The sequence below is a fragment of the Patagioenas fasciata genome, chromosome 3 (assembly GCF_037038585.1).
Source record: "Patagioenas fasciata isolate bPatFas1 chromosome 3, bPatFas1.hap1, whole genome shotgun sequence".
NCBI lineage: Eukaryota > Metazoa > Chordata > Aves > Columbiformes > Columbidae > Patagioenas > Patagioenas fasciata.
Window position 1 is genome coordinate 14,161,865 of NC_092522.1, and position 14,623 is coordinate 14,176,487.

At 44.2% G+C, this 14,623-nt stretch overlaps 1 protein-coding gene across 4 annotated transcripts in view; it reads right to left on the reverse strand.

Annotated features, from left to right (window-relative positions):
- Positions 1-9,320, reverse strand: part of ABHD12 (abhydrolase domain containing 12, lysophospholipase) — a 46,924-nt gene extending 37,604 nt beyond the window's left edge. Inside the window, exons 1-3 of one of the 4 annotated variants that reach the window (XM_065834723.2) lie at positions 8,756-8,879; positions 8,335-8,437; positions 7,768-7,915 (exon numbers count right to left, since the gene is read on the reverse strand). In XM_065834723.2, coding sequence (XP_065690795.1) covers positions 7,768-7,877 — 110 coding nt within the window. In that variant the 5' untranslated portion in view covers positions 7,878-7,915; positions 8,335-8,437; positions 8,756-8,879. Of the gene's footprint in view, positions 1-7,767; positions 7,916-8,334; positions 8,438-8,755 lie in introns of all 4 variants that reach the window. The other 3 variants (XM_065834722.2, XM_071805810.1, XM_065834720.2) reach the window with 3 other exon arrangements.
- Positions 9,321-14,623: the final 5,303 nt, after the last annotated feature.

Sequence of the window (14,623 nt, forward strand, 5' to 3'; positions counted from 1 at the left end):
ATAGAGTGTGACCCTCGTGATCACCCTCTTATATAAGGGGTATGACGATTATGGGATGGAATACTTCTGTTGATCAGTTCTAGTCACCTGTTCCATCCACCCCTTCTCAAACACGCCCCTCTCACAATGGAATGTGGGAAAACCTATCAGTCTTTCTTAGCTACCATAGTAATAAATCTAAACACGAGCTTCTTCAGCATTCTGTTGGTCTCTTAGCACCGAGTACAGCATCCTAGGAAAAACATGCAGGCTAAGATTCAGAAAAGTACAGCCACCCAGAAGAACTTAGCTAAAAGAAAAATCACTAAAAGAGAACTGGTCTTGTTTTTAACAAAACCAGGACAGAGATTCTGCTTGCAAGGTTGAATTGCCTTCAATAAGGAAGAGGCAAATTTCTGAAGCTCAGTGTTACACTGTTTTCCCAACAGTTACTGCTCTGAGAAAGAGAGATAGGTGCCCAAGTAAGGCCCAAGTGCAAAGCCTGGATATCAGCCTGACACCTAGACAGACAACACACGTGCCAGGCCTCCATGAAAGGACACCTGACAGCTTGCAGAGGCCATGAACCAGAACAACTTCATTCCTTTTCACAGTTCCCATCCCATAGTTGTATACTCTTCCCTGCCTTATGGCCAGCTACATTTAACCTGTGTTTTGGTGACCTTTTCAGTGCTTCACCAGTGGCCCCAAACTGACAACTGCTCTGTTCATCAGTCCTCATCAACCCACTCCTCCTCCCTGCTTAACCAACAGTAACTGCCTCATAGTTGGGATGGCTGACACACAAAGTTACGCATTCTTGACCCCAAGCATCAATTCCAAAATAACTCCCCAGTTGTGTCTCTCTTCACTGAGTGAGTTTTCAACACAGAAAACATGGTCTCCACTAGCAATTCAAGTCCTGTCAATAAAATAAACTACAGTACGAAGTGCTTTGGAGAAACAATTTTACCACTGATGCGTTCATCAACCAGGCTGCAATCTTGACAAACCTGTCACATTTTTACACTGAGATCTCCCTTCCACAGGGCAGATCTATCTTCACATGTGTGTGTATATATATATATTTAGCTGCTAAAACTTCTTCCATTGAATTGAAAATCAACTCTTACCATTAAAATCACACAGACAACCTCAGGCTAATGGCTTTAAAGTCTCCTAGCTCTCCCATTACCCTTTTAATACACCAGAAGTACTTTCTTTTAATCTTGTGGTACTGATTCAGTCACAGCTACATTAACATAGTGCTCTCACATTACCACCTTAGTGAATCTCCCTTGCTTATAATCACTTAGTGTATGGGGATATAGCGGAAGATTTGGCGAGGAGGTTAGTTAAATGTAAACACGCTCAAGTGACTTGCAGCTGTCTGTAGAAAAAGCACATACATCACACTAATTGTTTTACTGACCTTGTGTGCTTGATGAGTAGAACCTCTGTGTTAGATAACATAGGCCTGTGAGAAACTTTAGGCACCTTATCACTATGTCTGCAAGTCCTGCTTTGTTGTGAGAAAGAGCGGGAGGCTGTGCCTGCCTGAAGCCTTGAAATACAGGTGAGCTCAGCAGGCCCAGCGATCTTCCAGCAGGGCTGAACTGACCAGCACCTGCGTTCCCACTTGTGTCACCTCTGCCTGGGAGCTCAGATGTGGCTTCGGAGATCCCCCAGTAGAGAGGTAACTAAAATAAAACTTGCTCTTTGCAAATGCATTCGTGGCCTCTGGCTCTTCTTGCAACGTGCCTGCGTATGTGTACACACTTGGCCTTGATGTCAGTTGTCCACAACTGCAGCACCAACAACCTGACACTTATAGTGCAGCCACCCACCGAGTTTCCAAAACCCAGGGTTCTGTAGGGGAATTGCTGTAGAAGCCTATTTACTAATTTCACATCCTGGCATGATTACCAAAATAATCTGACCTACCCTTCAGGCCTGGAAGGATAAAGTAACTTAGTTGTAGCCTCCTAAGAGGACAGCATGGTGCCTTTCAAAGGAAACTGGACTCAGCAGGCAGGACTCTTCATCTAAAGAAGTCCTGCTTGGGTATATCAGGCTTCTTGCACATACTGCAGCAGTGGATTCTGGAGAAGAAACAATGCCACCATCATTAGTTTTAATGAAAACATCACAATGTTGTTTTCATCAAAAAGAAACATATGTATTGCATCTGGAGAAAACCTACAGACTCACTGTGACTGCATTTGCAACTATATGCATGAAAGCAAGGCAACCTCAAAAACTAGTTTGTCAGAAGTAAAACACTGATCCACTGTGTAAGGGAAAATAAGCTGGAAATAGACATGGGGATACCAGAGGAAAATGAGATATCTAGAAGGAAAAGCACACACAGGAACCTAGGACTTGTGCTAACGTTAGAAGCTCAGTTTAGCTGGTCATCGTATGGCACAGCATCACACTGGCTGACAACCCAGCCCATGATTATACTCACCGGTATGCCCAAACGAACTGGTAGTGGCCAGTTGAGAAGGACGGACAGAAAAGATTGTGACAACACTGAGAAGACCTTGATCTCCACAGACATCTTCACTCCAGCGGTGACTAGAAAGTCCTCTTTGTCACAGGAGTTACCCACAACCACCCATACATTGGGAAGTTTAGGTATACTGAAACAAGCAGAGGTCTGCAATGCAGAGAGCTCCTAAGTAGAAAAGGACTTTCTAGAAATTACAAAGAAGGAGCAATTAATAACACCATAGTAATTATTAATTCAGGCATAAGCCATCAAAGCAGAGCAACTGAACCCAGGGCAGGTATGATGTCACAAGTATGGCACTGCAATGACATTAGGAGTTAAGCAGACCAACAGAAAATGCAGTCATAACTACAGGGCAAACTGTCTTCATTCTGAAGCAAGCCCACTCAAGCAGAGGTCTTTCTGAGAAATATGGGCACTTGAGGAAACTGCAAGACTGTAGGATGACATAACACGAAGCCGATGCAGCAGAAAAATGCTGTGCATCACAGATAATTAAGAGAGGCTCAGGGGAAAAATAGATCCAAGGAAATAAATTTTAGGTCATACAAGCGTGCAAGAGGATGCTAGGAGTCTCAAGAGATGCTCGCGAGAGTAAACCATGCCTGTTTAACATAAAAAAACAAAGTCAGTGATGAACATGGTGAAAGAAAAAAAGGCTTTAACAGTAATGCACTGAGGCACGGAACTGTCAGCTAAACATCAACATGATGGCCTCACAAATCATTAAGTCCTTGAAAAAAAAAAAGTCCCATATTAAAAAAAAAAAAAAAAACAAACCACTAATAAAACTAATAACTTCCCAAATTGCAGGGAGTCCTGTTATTTTTGCTGAATGAATTACACATCTTCAAGAAAGAAGAAGGACAAAATGAGCACAAGGAAGGAGAATTATAATGGCTGCAAAGGCTGAACAGATTGGGAAGATGATATAGAGACTGAACACTTAATGCCCCCAACTGGGTGACTTGGTAGCAAGTCAGGGCACTCACTACGCCAAAAACTGCCAAAGCAGATAACGATTCCTGAAACAAACCAGAATTTAGACACAGCCACAGAGTTCCTTTCCATTAAAAAAACCAAAACAAACAAAAAAAAAAAAAAAAAAGAAAGAGAGAGAGTAAGACAGGCCTGGAGTAATTACACAATCCCATTTTTGACAGATCTGAGCAAAATAATATTGTGCATCCTCTTCAAGAGAACTGTAACAAAAACCCCAAAAACATGACCAAAAAAACCCTCAGCAACCCACACAACAAAAAAAATCCACACACAGAGCAAGGTGCTTTTACACATTTTACACAAAAGAGGAACTGTGATTCAATCTACACTCACTATGGAAGAAAGGACAGACAAGTGACTGGAAACCATTCCAGAGTTCCTTTGCGAACTTTGTTCAAGAACAACTATCAAGAACAACTGAAATAGTGGCAGCTACCCAGTAGGAAGGTGGAATTGGTGAAAAAGATGGGTGACTGATGAAATGTCTACACAAACAGCACATTTCCTCCTTGAAGAGTACTAACAAATGATTTAACCTGAAGACAGCAATTAAGAGAGACAATTGCACAAAACTCCCTTGGGAAAAGAAAAAAAATATAATCTTACAATATTGATGAAAACTTGTAGAACAATCCAAAAATTTGTCATCTCTGCCACAATGACCAGAATGAAATAATCATAAAAGACTGTGCAAATGCTTCCAAAGTAGCATCAGGGAAAAAAGAGGCTAGGCCTTGACATACAAGGCAAGGGAAGGGGCAGGGGAGACATGGCCAAGTTTTCTGTCAGAGGAAAGATACTGCTGCTTAAATCCAAAGAGACACAGGAAAGCATGGAGCACTTCAGCAGCTGGGGCAGGATGGCACCAAGGGTCACCACACATGACGTTCAACACACCTGGGCACACTCACCATTGCTGTCTTTCCATCTGATGCAGCTGAATTTTACTGCAGTAGACTGCTGCAGCCCCTCATCCTCAATGCTCACTGTATTTTCACAGAACTACCAGGAAAGGGTACTATGAAAGCAACCTTCTGCCTTTCCAGAGAAGTTTCCAAGTGAGAAAGCTGCACACAGCTAACAGGAATGCAAATGTGGGTGATTACAGCATAAATGAAATTACATCAAACCATAACATATTGAGACAAAAAAGATCTAGCTTGTGGGATCCACAAGCTGGACAACCAGAAGTGTGCCAAAAATGCACCTCATAGGGACCTATACCATGAAGAGGGGGTCACTAGGAGCAAAGATAGCTGAGAGAACTGAAGAGACAGCCTAAAGGAACAGCAGGCTTCTCCCTGGACACCGGAGGACAAAAGTGTTGAGGTACCTAGCTTACACACATGGGAACTGGAGCTCTTCACTGCTTCACAGCATGGAGAGAGAGAGAAAAAGGTTTTAACACTTGCAGCAAACTGATGTTTGTAGGAGAATAAAGAATGGCAAAATTAACACTTCAGGTATACAGTCTGACTATTGATTGGGATTAATGAGGCACAGATTAAGGACTAGGTCACAGACAGGAAGGGCAATATACATGTGACTGCCATCAGGATCAGGGTTCAGCAGAAATGAGACAGGAAAATTGACTTTTATATCAATGCCAGTACTAATACCACTTGATTTTCTTTATTCTCTGTGCTCCCACATAAAGGTTTTCTAAATCTAAGGCTGCTCAAATGCATTTCCTCAGAACACCAGAGCCACTGACCACAAAAAAAACATCAGAGCAACTACCTGAAACACAATGCTCCCTTAAAAACCACCCGGTACTTAAATGCTGTCACCTGGAAAATGCATCATAACACAAATACTAGAGGAATGGCCATTCATGCACAATACACAAACTGGGAAAATCCAGCACTGCATACTGCCTCTTTAGTGCTGCATCATTGCATGTCATGGTTTCTGACAAAGCATCTCCATTCCTTTAAAAAACAAGCTATTCACAGACTTTTAAAGTAGCTACTGGTAAAGTTCTTAGATAACCACCATACTGTATTCTGCCACCACCTATGGAACAAAAATAGAAATACCTGTATTTGTTCCTTTCTATGTGTAAACCACTTAAGAAAAGCCATATTGACCACAGCATGCAGTAGATAAAGCCACTTAAATCTTATTTATCAGATATTCGTATCTGTTATACATACATGCACACACTCTTTCTGTAACAGAGTAGTTCAAATGCACAGCTGAAACTTCAATATGAATTTCAGTTCCTGGATGAATAAGCACAGTGTGATGATATGACTGAATCAAACCAGAGGGACAAATACAGTGCTAGTGAAAATTAAAAAATTTAAAAATACTGTTGCAAGAATAAGTTGCAGCCACTTTAAACAACTGTGGGGTGGATTCGCTTTTCTAACCAGCAGCTTGTATCATTTACAAAGAAGAGATGGAGACATACATACTGAAGCCAAACATATGTGCTGTTTTCCCAAGTCTGCAGGGAGACTAAATAACGGCAGTAGGAAACACAGACAACCCCACTTCCCCTGAATGCAGAATTCACAGCCACCAGAAGTGCTGATTTTAACTATTTCAACAATGAGCATGCTGCTAAGAACAGTTTGCTGTGGTACAAGTCCCCAGTTCCAGGTATTACACCACCTCCAGAATCCCAGCAACCTTGCAGCAGAGTTTTCATCTCCTTACAGCTTCTGCAAGCTGAGGAGTAAAACTGATGTACAACACTGAAAACACCATCACAATCAAATGCTAATTTTATAGCCAGTGGTATAAGGAATGCTGCAATAACAGCATGACTTGGCATATTAAGATATGAGGATATAGATCATCATTCAGCAACTTGTTAGCCAAATAACTGGCCACAGTCAGGGTAATCCCAAGGGAGGTCCACTGTGTATGTACCCTTTTCATGTTAATCTTTAAACATCCACTGTTGTCCACTGCTGAAGGTGAGGTACTGGTCTAGGGAGCTGTATGACCTGACTCAGGGTGTTTGTTCTGGATGACAACCTTATCTCTGGGCACCATACTTTCTTCTGCCCAGACCTTCCATTCCTGCATGCTCAGATTCACACTTCAGCAGTATATTTGTTATCCTGTAGAAAAACATAACTGGATGGTACTTGCAGACCCAGACATCTTGCCTGAAGGCTCACCAAGTGAAGAAGTCAAAGGAGGTCCACTGAACATCAGTAAGAAAGGTAGACAACCCACAACAGCAGAAAAGAAAAATCAACACAAGTACAGAAGTGAGCGATCGTTGCACTTTGCACTTTTACTCAGTTAAAAACACACACGCCATTTCAGCAACACTGCACAAGATGATCTACAGGACCTTTTTTTAAATAAAAATAGTTTCTCAAAATGTGGAAAAAGGAAAGCAAGTTCCAAACAAAGCCTTCCTACAATGTCAAGAGTTTCAGAAACACTGTTGTATGGAATACAGTACCTAAGAAAGAAAGAAAGGTCCCAAAATACATATAGGACACTTCAGAGATTTCTGAAACAGGCTTTGAAGGGTCAACATGAAGAAAAATGATAAAAATTTGCCTGCTGATGATTTTTAAATGCACAAATGGAGAAATAAATACAAGAAAACTTTCCACAGATTGGATGTTTTCCCTGCTTTTAGCTTGGCTTTTACAACACAGTGTATCTAATAGCTGTGCTATGTCTGGTTTCCACAACATCCTGCAATATGTGGCCTTTAGGCTTGCTCAGTGCTCATCACTGAAGTATTTCTCCTTCAGTAAAAAGCACTTGAATGTCATTCACAATGTTGAAGAAGTTAATAAGCCATCATCTGATTACCTTAGAAGTTATCCTCTTGGACAAATGCAATAAATATGCTGAATTTTTAAATATTACAAAAGCAAAGCACTGACAAGACTCTGATCTATTGCACAGTCACTGGAGGGATCAACCTAGCGCCATCTTCAATTACCAAAAGTTTGTCATAACAGAGATCACTGAAAACATCCAAAGGTTTACCTCCAAGGCATAAAGTTGAATAGCTACTACCCAATAAAAGAAATAATATTTTAAAGCCTCTGTCTTTGAACATTGCAAAAACCCATGCCATGAACAGGGAAAAGTTATTTTTAAATGTTAATTTTGTCTATGAGAACGGAGAAATTTTACCAGGAAAACAGCCACATTGGTTCATTTTTTAGAAATCCACCGATAAGCACTCTTTTTTTTAACAAACTGCTGTATTCCCAAAGCACAGCAATTTGGTTTCAACTACCCAAACCACACAGCTCTTTTGATCATTAAATATTCTTCACACTTACAAAACACAGTCAAAGAAAGGCAGCATGCTGGTGTAGATTAAACTAAAAGGTTGCGCCTTTTCCTTCCCAACCCTCTGCAACTGTGAGTCAGTCTTCACTGCGTACTCCATCCCCTGAAATCTTGCATGAAGAAGGTTTCAGCTTAAATCTGCAACAATGGAAGATACTTATATCTTTTTATAGAGAAACACAGCATAAACATACACAAAATGTTTAAAACATTAACACAGCTAGTAAAAAGTCACAGCTAAATTCTTTTCAACAGAGTCACACATATAAGTTTCTCCCATCAACACCTAAATCCAATTAATTTATCGGCCTACCTGCATGCCCCTGCTCCTCCACACTCTCTGATGGATAAGATTTTGTGCTGGCCACTTTTTGGGGGGTGAATGCCTGCCTATATGAAGGGGGCTGGACGAAGCCACCCTCAGGTATGAAAACACAATACTTCTAGCCTTTGTTATGCAAATCTGTGTCTGCAGGACCCGCTACCAGCCCATCCTCTAATTAGTTAGTTGTACCGAGAACTCGAAAGCATCCAAGGAGGGAACAGCATCTGCTCACCCAGCACACAAGGGCCCGAGCAGTGTAACCAACGTGCGAAACATCCCGAATTCCCACGTACATTTCTACTCCCAGGGCTCTTCGGTCACGGGCTGCCGTGGTGCTGTGGAGAGGCGGAAAGACCCTTTCCCCTCTCCTTGCATAACACAGCCCCGCCACCACCGCCTCTCCCATAATCCTCCCGACCTGCCCCCGCCATCCCCGCCACCAGGCTGAGGAGATACCCGAGGCTCCGCTCCCCGCCAGGCCACCGGTGGTCCCCGGTGAGGAGGACCGAGAGGCGCTACGGCCACAGGCCCGCCGGACAGCGGGGTTGCCGAGGCCAGGGGTCCCTCCAGCGCGGTGCGGCGGGCTCAGCAGGAACCGGGAGCGCGGGGGACAACAAAGCCCGGCGCAGGGACGCCACCGCGGCGGCGCTCACCTGTTCAGTGGTCGCTTCATGCCCGTGTCGGCAGCGGGCAGGCGCAGGCTGTGTCTCAGGCTGCAGCCCTTGTCGAGGGGCACGGGCGCGGCGGTGGCGCGCTCATGCTCCACCGTGACCGACTCGTTGCGCTTCCTCATGCCGAAGCGGCGGCGGCCGGGGCGGCGGAGACGGCAGGAGCAGCCCGGCTCACTGCCACCGCTCGCCCTGCGCCGCGCCGCACCACGCCCTGCCCCGCCTCACCGGCGCCCCCGCCAATCTCCGCCTCCGGAGCGGTCTCGCGAGGAAGATGCTGCTTGCCAGTACTTCAGGGGGACCGCGGCGCCATTTTTACTGTGGGTAAAAGCGCCGGCTGCCATTTTGTTGGCAGCTGGAGGTGAGGCCTTGAGATGCTGTGTTGGTGCGTGTCACAGGGCAGGGACCCGGGAGATACCGCCGCTGTCATCCTGGAAACCTGCGGGTGGCTGGAGCTGCTGGCACCCCGGTACTTGGGATGGACACCTGGCTTGTGGAGCTGCTGCTCACAAGGGGAGATGAGCCTGGCATCATGAAACTGCTGCTGAAGAAGAGCTGGTGGAACATGGGAAAACATGGCAGCTGTGAATTAAAGAAACCACCTGGTCTGTCTGTGCAATGTGACACCCTGCCCGGTGCTAGAGGCAACAGCATTTGAGCATGGAGAAATGGTTAAACTGATATGGATGCAGAGAGAGGCAAAACTAGGAGCAGCCCTGACTGTTAGACTCAGTAGCAAGGACAGGCAGGAATGAACCACTGAGATGACACAGATAATTGTAGCCTTGGTCCCTGAACAGTCAGAGATCATTGCCTCTATTTTGTCTTCCAGAACTTTTTCTGAAGCAAAGTTATGGAATTCATTGTCCTCCCTTCCATTTGCTCTGTAGCCCTATGGAGAGGTTACAATACCACTCTGGAAAGCATGTCCTCATCTGCTGATCTCTACAGATGCACAGAGACAAGGCTAACTTGCTACAGAGCTTCCCTAGCAATAGCTGGTGGCTGCGCTGTCCATACTATTGGGGAGCAGGACAGCAATGCACTGCAGAAAGCAGCCATGCTCAGCTGTTCTGCCTCCCACTGCTGCTGATGGGTTGATGTATTTGGGTACCTTCTGTGTTCCTGTAAAGTGAAAAAGTGAAGCAATTACAGGAAAACGGCTCTTCAGACAAGTAATCTCAGCTGTCTTGCATCCATTTCTTCTGACTTACTCCTGACTAATCCTGTACCTGATGGAACATGGAGATTCAAGAGAAATACATTAATTAATTAATCCCAGCAGCAAAGACAAAGGCAGTGGACCAAAAAGGGGGAAGCAATTGTTAAAATGCAAGCCTCAACTCTCAGCAGTTACAGATAGCTAGTGGAAAGTACTGTGTAATGTGCTGATACATGCTTTGTCATGTCTCTGGAAGCTTCTCCTAGCATTTGTGACCTTTTAGCGATTTTTCTCTCAAGCAGATCATAATTGCTAAAATTTTCAGCCAGGCTTTTGGAAAGACTGGTTGTTCTCTTGCCTGCTTTGATCAGGAGAGTGTTCCTGTTCCTCTGATTTTGTTTCATTTCCTACATCTCATTGGTACGACTCAATGCTGCAATTGGGTATTGTTAGCCACGTGTTAGGAGCTTTGCTTGGTGACAACATGTCGTCAGTGGTGGTCCCTCCAAAAGCAGGCTCTGCAAAGGCTGCATGGGGCTCCTTGGGAGTGACAGTACAGTCCTGTGAAGAGGCAACTGCCAGCTGCTACCACACTTTGACACATGGGACTCAGGTGTCGCAAGTCCTCTGAGATGCTTCCAGGTGAAGTTTATTACTGAGAGGGACAATTAAGGAAAATTACTTGAAAGTCTGTCTTTGTGGCGTGGGCCTTAATACTGGTTGGCTTTTTTTCTGTGCTAGGAAGAAGACAAGCAAGTGTTTTCTTGTGGCAACCTTAAGCTATTCTCAGCATTTCTAAAGGCTTTTCTTCCTTAACCATGCACAATTATAAACAGGTGCTGGTTTGGTCACTCTCATCACATGACATTTTTAAGATTCATAAATCACCACAGGATGTTTTGTTTTTGTTTTATTTCTTTTTAGTGTAACATCCTGTAGGCTGGTAGTACATAATTTATAGAATATAAAGAATATGAAGATCCCATTTGCCCTTCTTACCTATTGAAAAAGATGAGTGCTGCCTCAGAAATACGCCCACTCATAGAAATAAATGTACGGCATCCACTCTGAGTTACAAATTAACCCCAAATGCCATGGTTGAATTCTAGTGGAATTGATGGAAGTTTGTTACAGAGACAAGGGTCCACTACAAACTGTATTTCTGCTGCTGTTACAGGCAAACCAAAGTGAAATTCTACCATCTGCAGACACCAAATAACTTCCTCTGAACAATGCAAAACAGCTTAGGGAATGTGCTGCCACACACAATTTCTTAGCACCCAGTAACTCCATGTGGTTCTACAAAGAGAGCATGTACAGGAAGAACAGGAAAATCTAGTCAGGGAAAGAATCTGAGATTTCTTAGCTCAAGGCATGAGCAAAGATTACAGTATGACAATAGTAGAAACCGTCCCTGTGGGCAAGGACATGTTCCATAGGGTTTCTGTATGTCTGGAATGATCTGGCAGAGGTGTGGAGACAGGCCATAGGGCAAGGACACAGCCTGCTGAAGTGCACCGATAGCAATCTCCTCCCTACTCTGGATCCTCCAGAGGCAGCTTCACCTGAACTCACCTGCCTGGCCTGGACATGAGGAAGAGTGCTGGAAACTGAAAGACAGCAAGTGGGCACATGCCCTAAGTAACATTATAAAGAAAAGGCATAAGAGCTGTGTTTGGCTGTGGATGAGCTCAACCAAGTCTCCCCAAAGGACAGAATCCAGAGCAGTAGAAACTGACAGAACCCCAAAAAGCTAGAAGAAAGTAATGTTTAGGAAACCACTAGGAGAGTAATCTCTGGAGACCACAAGGATATTCAAAGCAGCAGAGAAATCAGAAAAGAGCAGAGCTACCTCCTTGGAGGAGGTGCTTGAAAGGGGTGCAAAAGCCAAGGAAAGGTGACTCAGGGCAGAGCAGATGGAGACTACACCCTACTGAGGAAGGCAGCAGTACCTCTGGAAATGCAGAGAGGCCTGCGAGGATGACAGCTACCCAAGCTTTCTGTTCCGCAAATTACTCTTCTCTGACAGGACAAAGAGAGAAACCTAATGCTACGAGCTTTCCCTAGCCACCATTCATGCCACAAATTCCTTAGCTCAAGTTAGTGGCACATGTTTGTACTTGATGGGCAGCATAGGGCCTTCCAGTGAGTTGAGTGCTCCTCCAGCTGCTGCCTTTGCAGCATAGCACCATGGTATTCTTCGTTCTTCATTGTTGTGATAGGACAAGGGGTAATGATTTTAAACTAAAAAAGGGTAGATTCAGGCTAGACATGAGGAAGAAATATTTTACACTGAGGGTGGTGAAACACAGGCACAGGTTGCCCTGAGAGGTGGCTGATGCTCCATCCCTGGATGCATTCAAGGCCAGGCTGGACGGGGCTCTGAGCAACCTGATCTGGTTGAAGATGTCCCTGCTCATTGCAGTGGGTTGGACTAGATGAGCTTTGAAGGTCCATTCCAACCCGAACTATTCTATGATTCTGCCTACCCAGCTGTCCCTAAATTGGACCACGTAGAGGAAATTTTGAAGAGTTCAGATGGAGAGGACTGTGGAGCCATCCTTACATGCTGACTTAATGAAGGCAGGAAAATCCAGATTACTAAGGGCAGAGCCAACTTTGGAAAGGTTCATCGTCTAGTGCTCCTAACAAGTCAGAGAAGTCTTGCTTCCTGATGATCCCAAGTCAGTACAACTCCCTGCCTGCTACCTGCTAGTTTTCCTAGTCAACAGTAGACACAGAGCTGACTGAAGCCATCAGAGCTGGACAGAGTTTCAGTCTCTGGTGGTGTTCCAGTCTGCTATGCAGTGGCTGAGCCAAGCCTCTCCAGCAAAGCTAGAGTGTTTCCACCAGTCTCCTGATCCATCCTTGGCTATAGCTAAGCCAGTTTCTGAAAGACCTGTATTGAAACGAGTAGTGCTTTTTAGATTACAGAGTTCTCATTTAAGTAGTAAAGCATCTGGGAAGCATTTCTACTCACCTGCGTGCCTGGGCGCTTCTTCACCAGTGTGTCTGAAGGTGTCCAAAATACATCTCTCCAGAGTTTTCTCCATGCTGATTATCTTGCATGCCAGTGGCAATGGTCAGTAAGATGGTCATGAGGTCCAGGAATGTCATTCAAACCCTTTTTTGTTCACCTCAGTTTTCGGTGAACCTCCTCTAGATCCTGCAGATCTGGTGACTTCATTTCCAGGAACTGCAGTCTGTACAGTGATTTAGGTTGGCAACAACCAAAGTCCAACCTCACTGCCATGGGCAGGGACATGTTTCACTCAATCTCGTTGCTCTAAGCCTTGTCCAAACTGACTTTGAACACTTCCAATGATGGGGTATTGTGGCGGATGCACTCGACTCCCCCCACCAAACCAGCAGCAGTTTGGTCCAGGTTCCAGAGGAGGTAAAGGCCCGAGCCATAGCGAGGCCAAGAACTCCTTTTAGGAAACCCACAAGGAAGCAGAACAACACACTGAACACTGGTAAGTTGTGGGTGCAGGGAGTCTTGTGCATACTTTTCCTACTGTATGCAATTTGACTACGAGTCAACCACTTTATTTTATAAATATGACAGCCTGGGCGAGCCCACTTTGAACTCTCTCTGCTAAATAAGTGGGCTGTATGGCAATGGTTTTATTACTCACAGGTCAGTGGATAAGCCCAGTTTAATATTAATCATTTAGCTTAAGTAAATGCACACTAAATATAATAAATCATTTAGAAGTATAAGGTGGTATGATTTTTAATATACTCTCTACTTCGTGTTACTTAGTAAGCTGGATTTGCAGAAATCTCAAACTGTAATGTTCTGCTCATATGTACCAAAAGCAACTACAAACTACACTGAACACTTGCAAAATAAGGTCTAGTTTGCACTTTGCTGGGAAGAACAGAACTGACTGGGGAAAAAATGATTTCAAGGCTAATGTGGAGACATTAGAGACATCTGTGAAATGGGCCTGTTTTGCACTTCACTGAGAAGGATTTATTCAGATAAAATGGCACCTGAAAGGGTGTGCACCATAAACAATGTCAACAGCTAAGCAAAACAAAGACACATATGAGATCAGTGAAAAAGATCCAATGAGAAGTAAGAAGACCCCAAACTGAAATATTGCTATTGGACTGAATCATGGTATCAGTGGTCTTTAAAGATATAAAAGTCTATGGTTTTCTATGTTCAGGTTGCACCTCTGTGCAGAGACCCAGCTTGAGCCATCCCTCCTGCTATTCTACTCCATCATTATTTTTTTTTTTTATTTCTGAGAATTTTGTTTCCTGAAAGTTTGCTCTGCAAACAGTTATCAGGCCTCACCTGAAAGTTTGCCTCCGGAGCTCTAAAATACAGACTCCGGAGCAAATGGTTATCAGGGAGGGAAGATACCTGAAAGTTTGCTTCATGAATGGATATCAGGCTGCTGGAGAGAAGGCAAGCAGCGTTTGGCTTGGCGTATTTTCTCCATGCAGTAAATAGTACAGTGAACTTGTCATCAAACACTTTCAAGTCACGCTTTTCTTTGAGAAATCTGAACAATGTTCTGCAGTAAGCAGAACAGGCATCCACAGCTTCTCTGGACAACCTGCTCTAGGGGCCACTACTTTCTCCTCTTCATTAATGACCTGGATGATGGGTCAGAGTGCACCCTGAATGAGTTTGCAGATGATAAAGTTAGGAGGAGCAGCTGATACACCAGGGG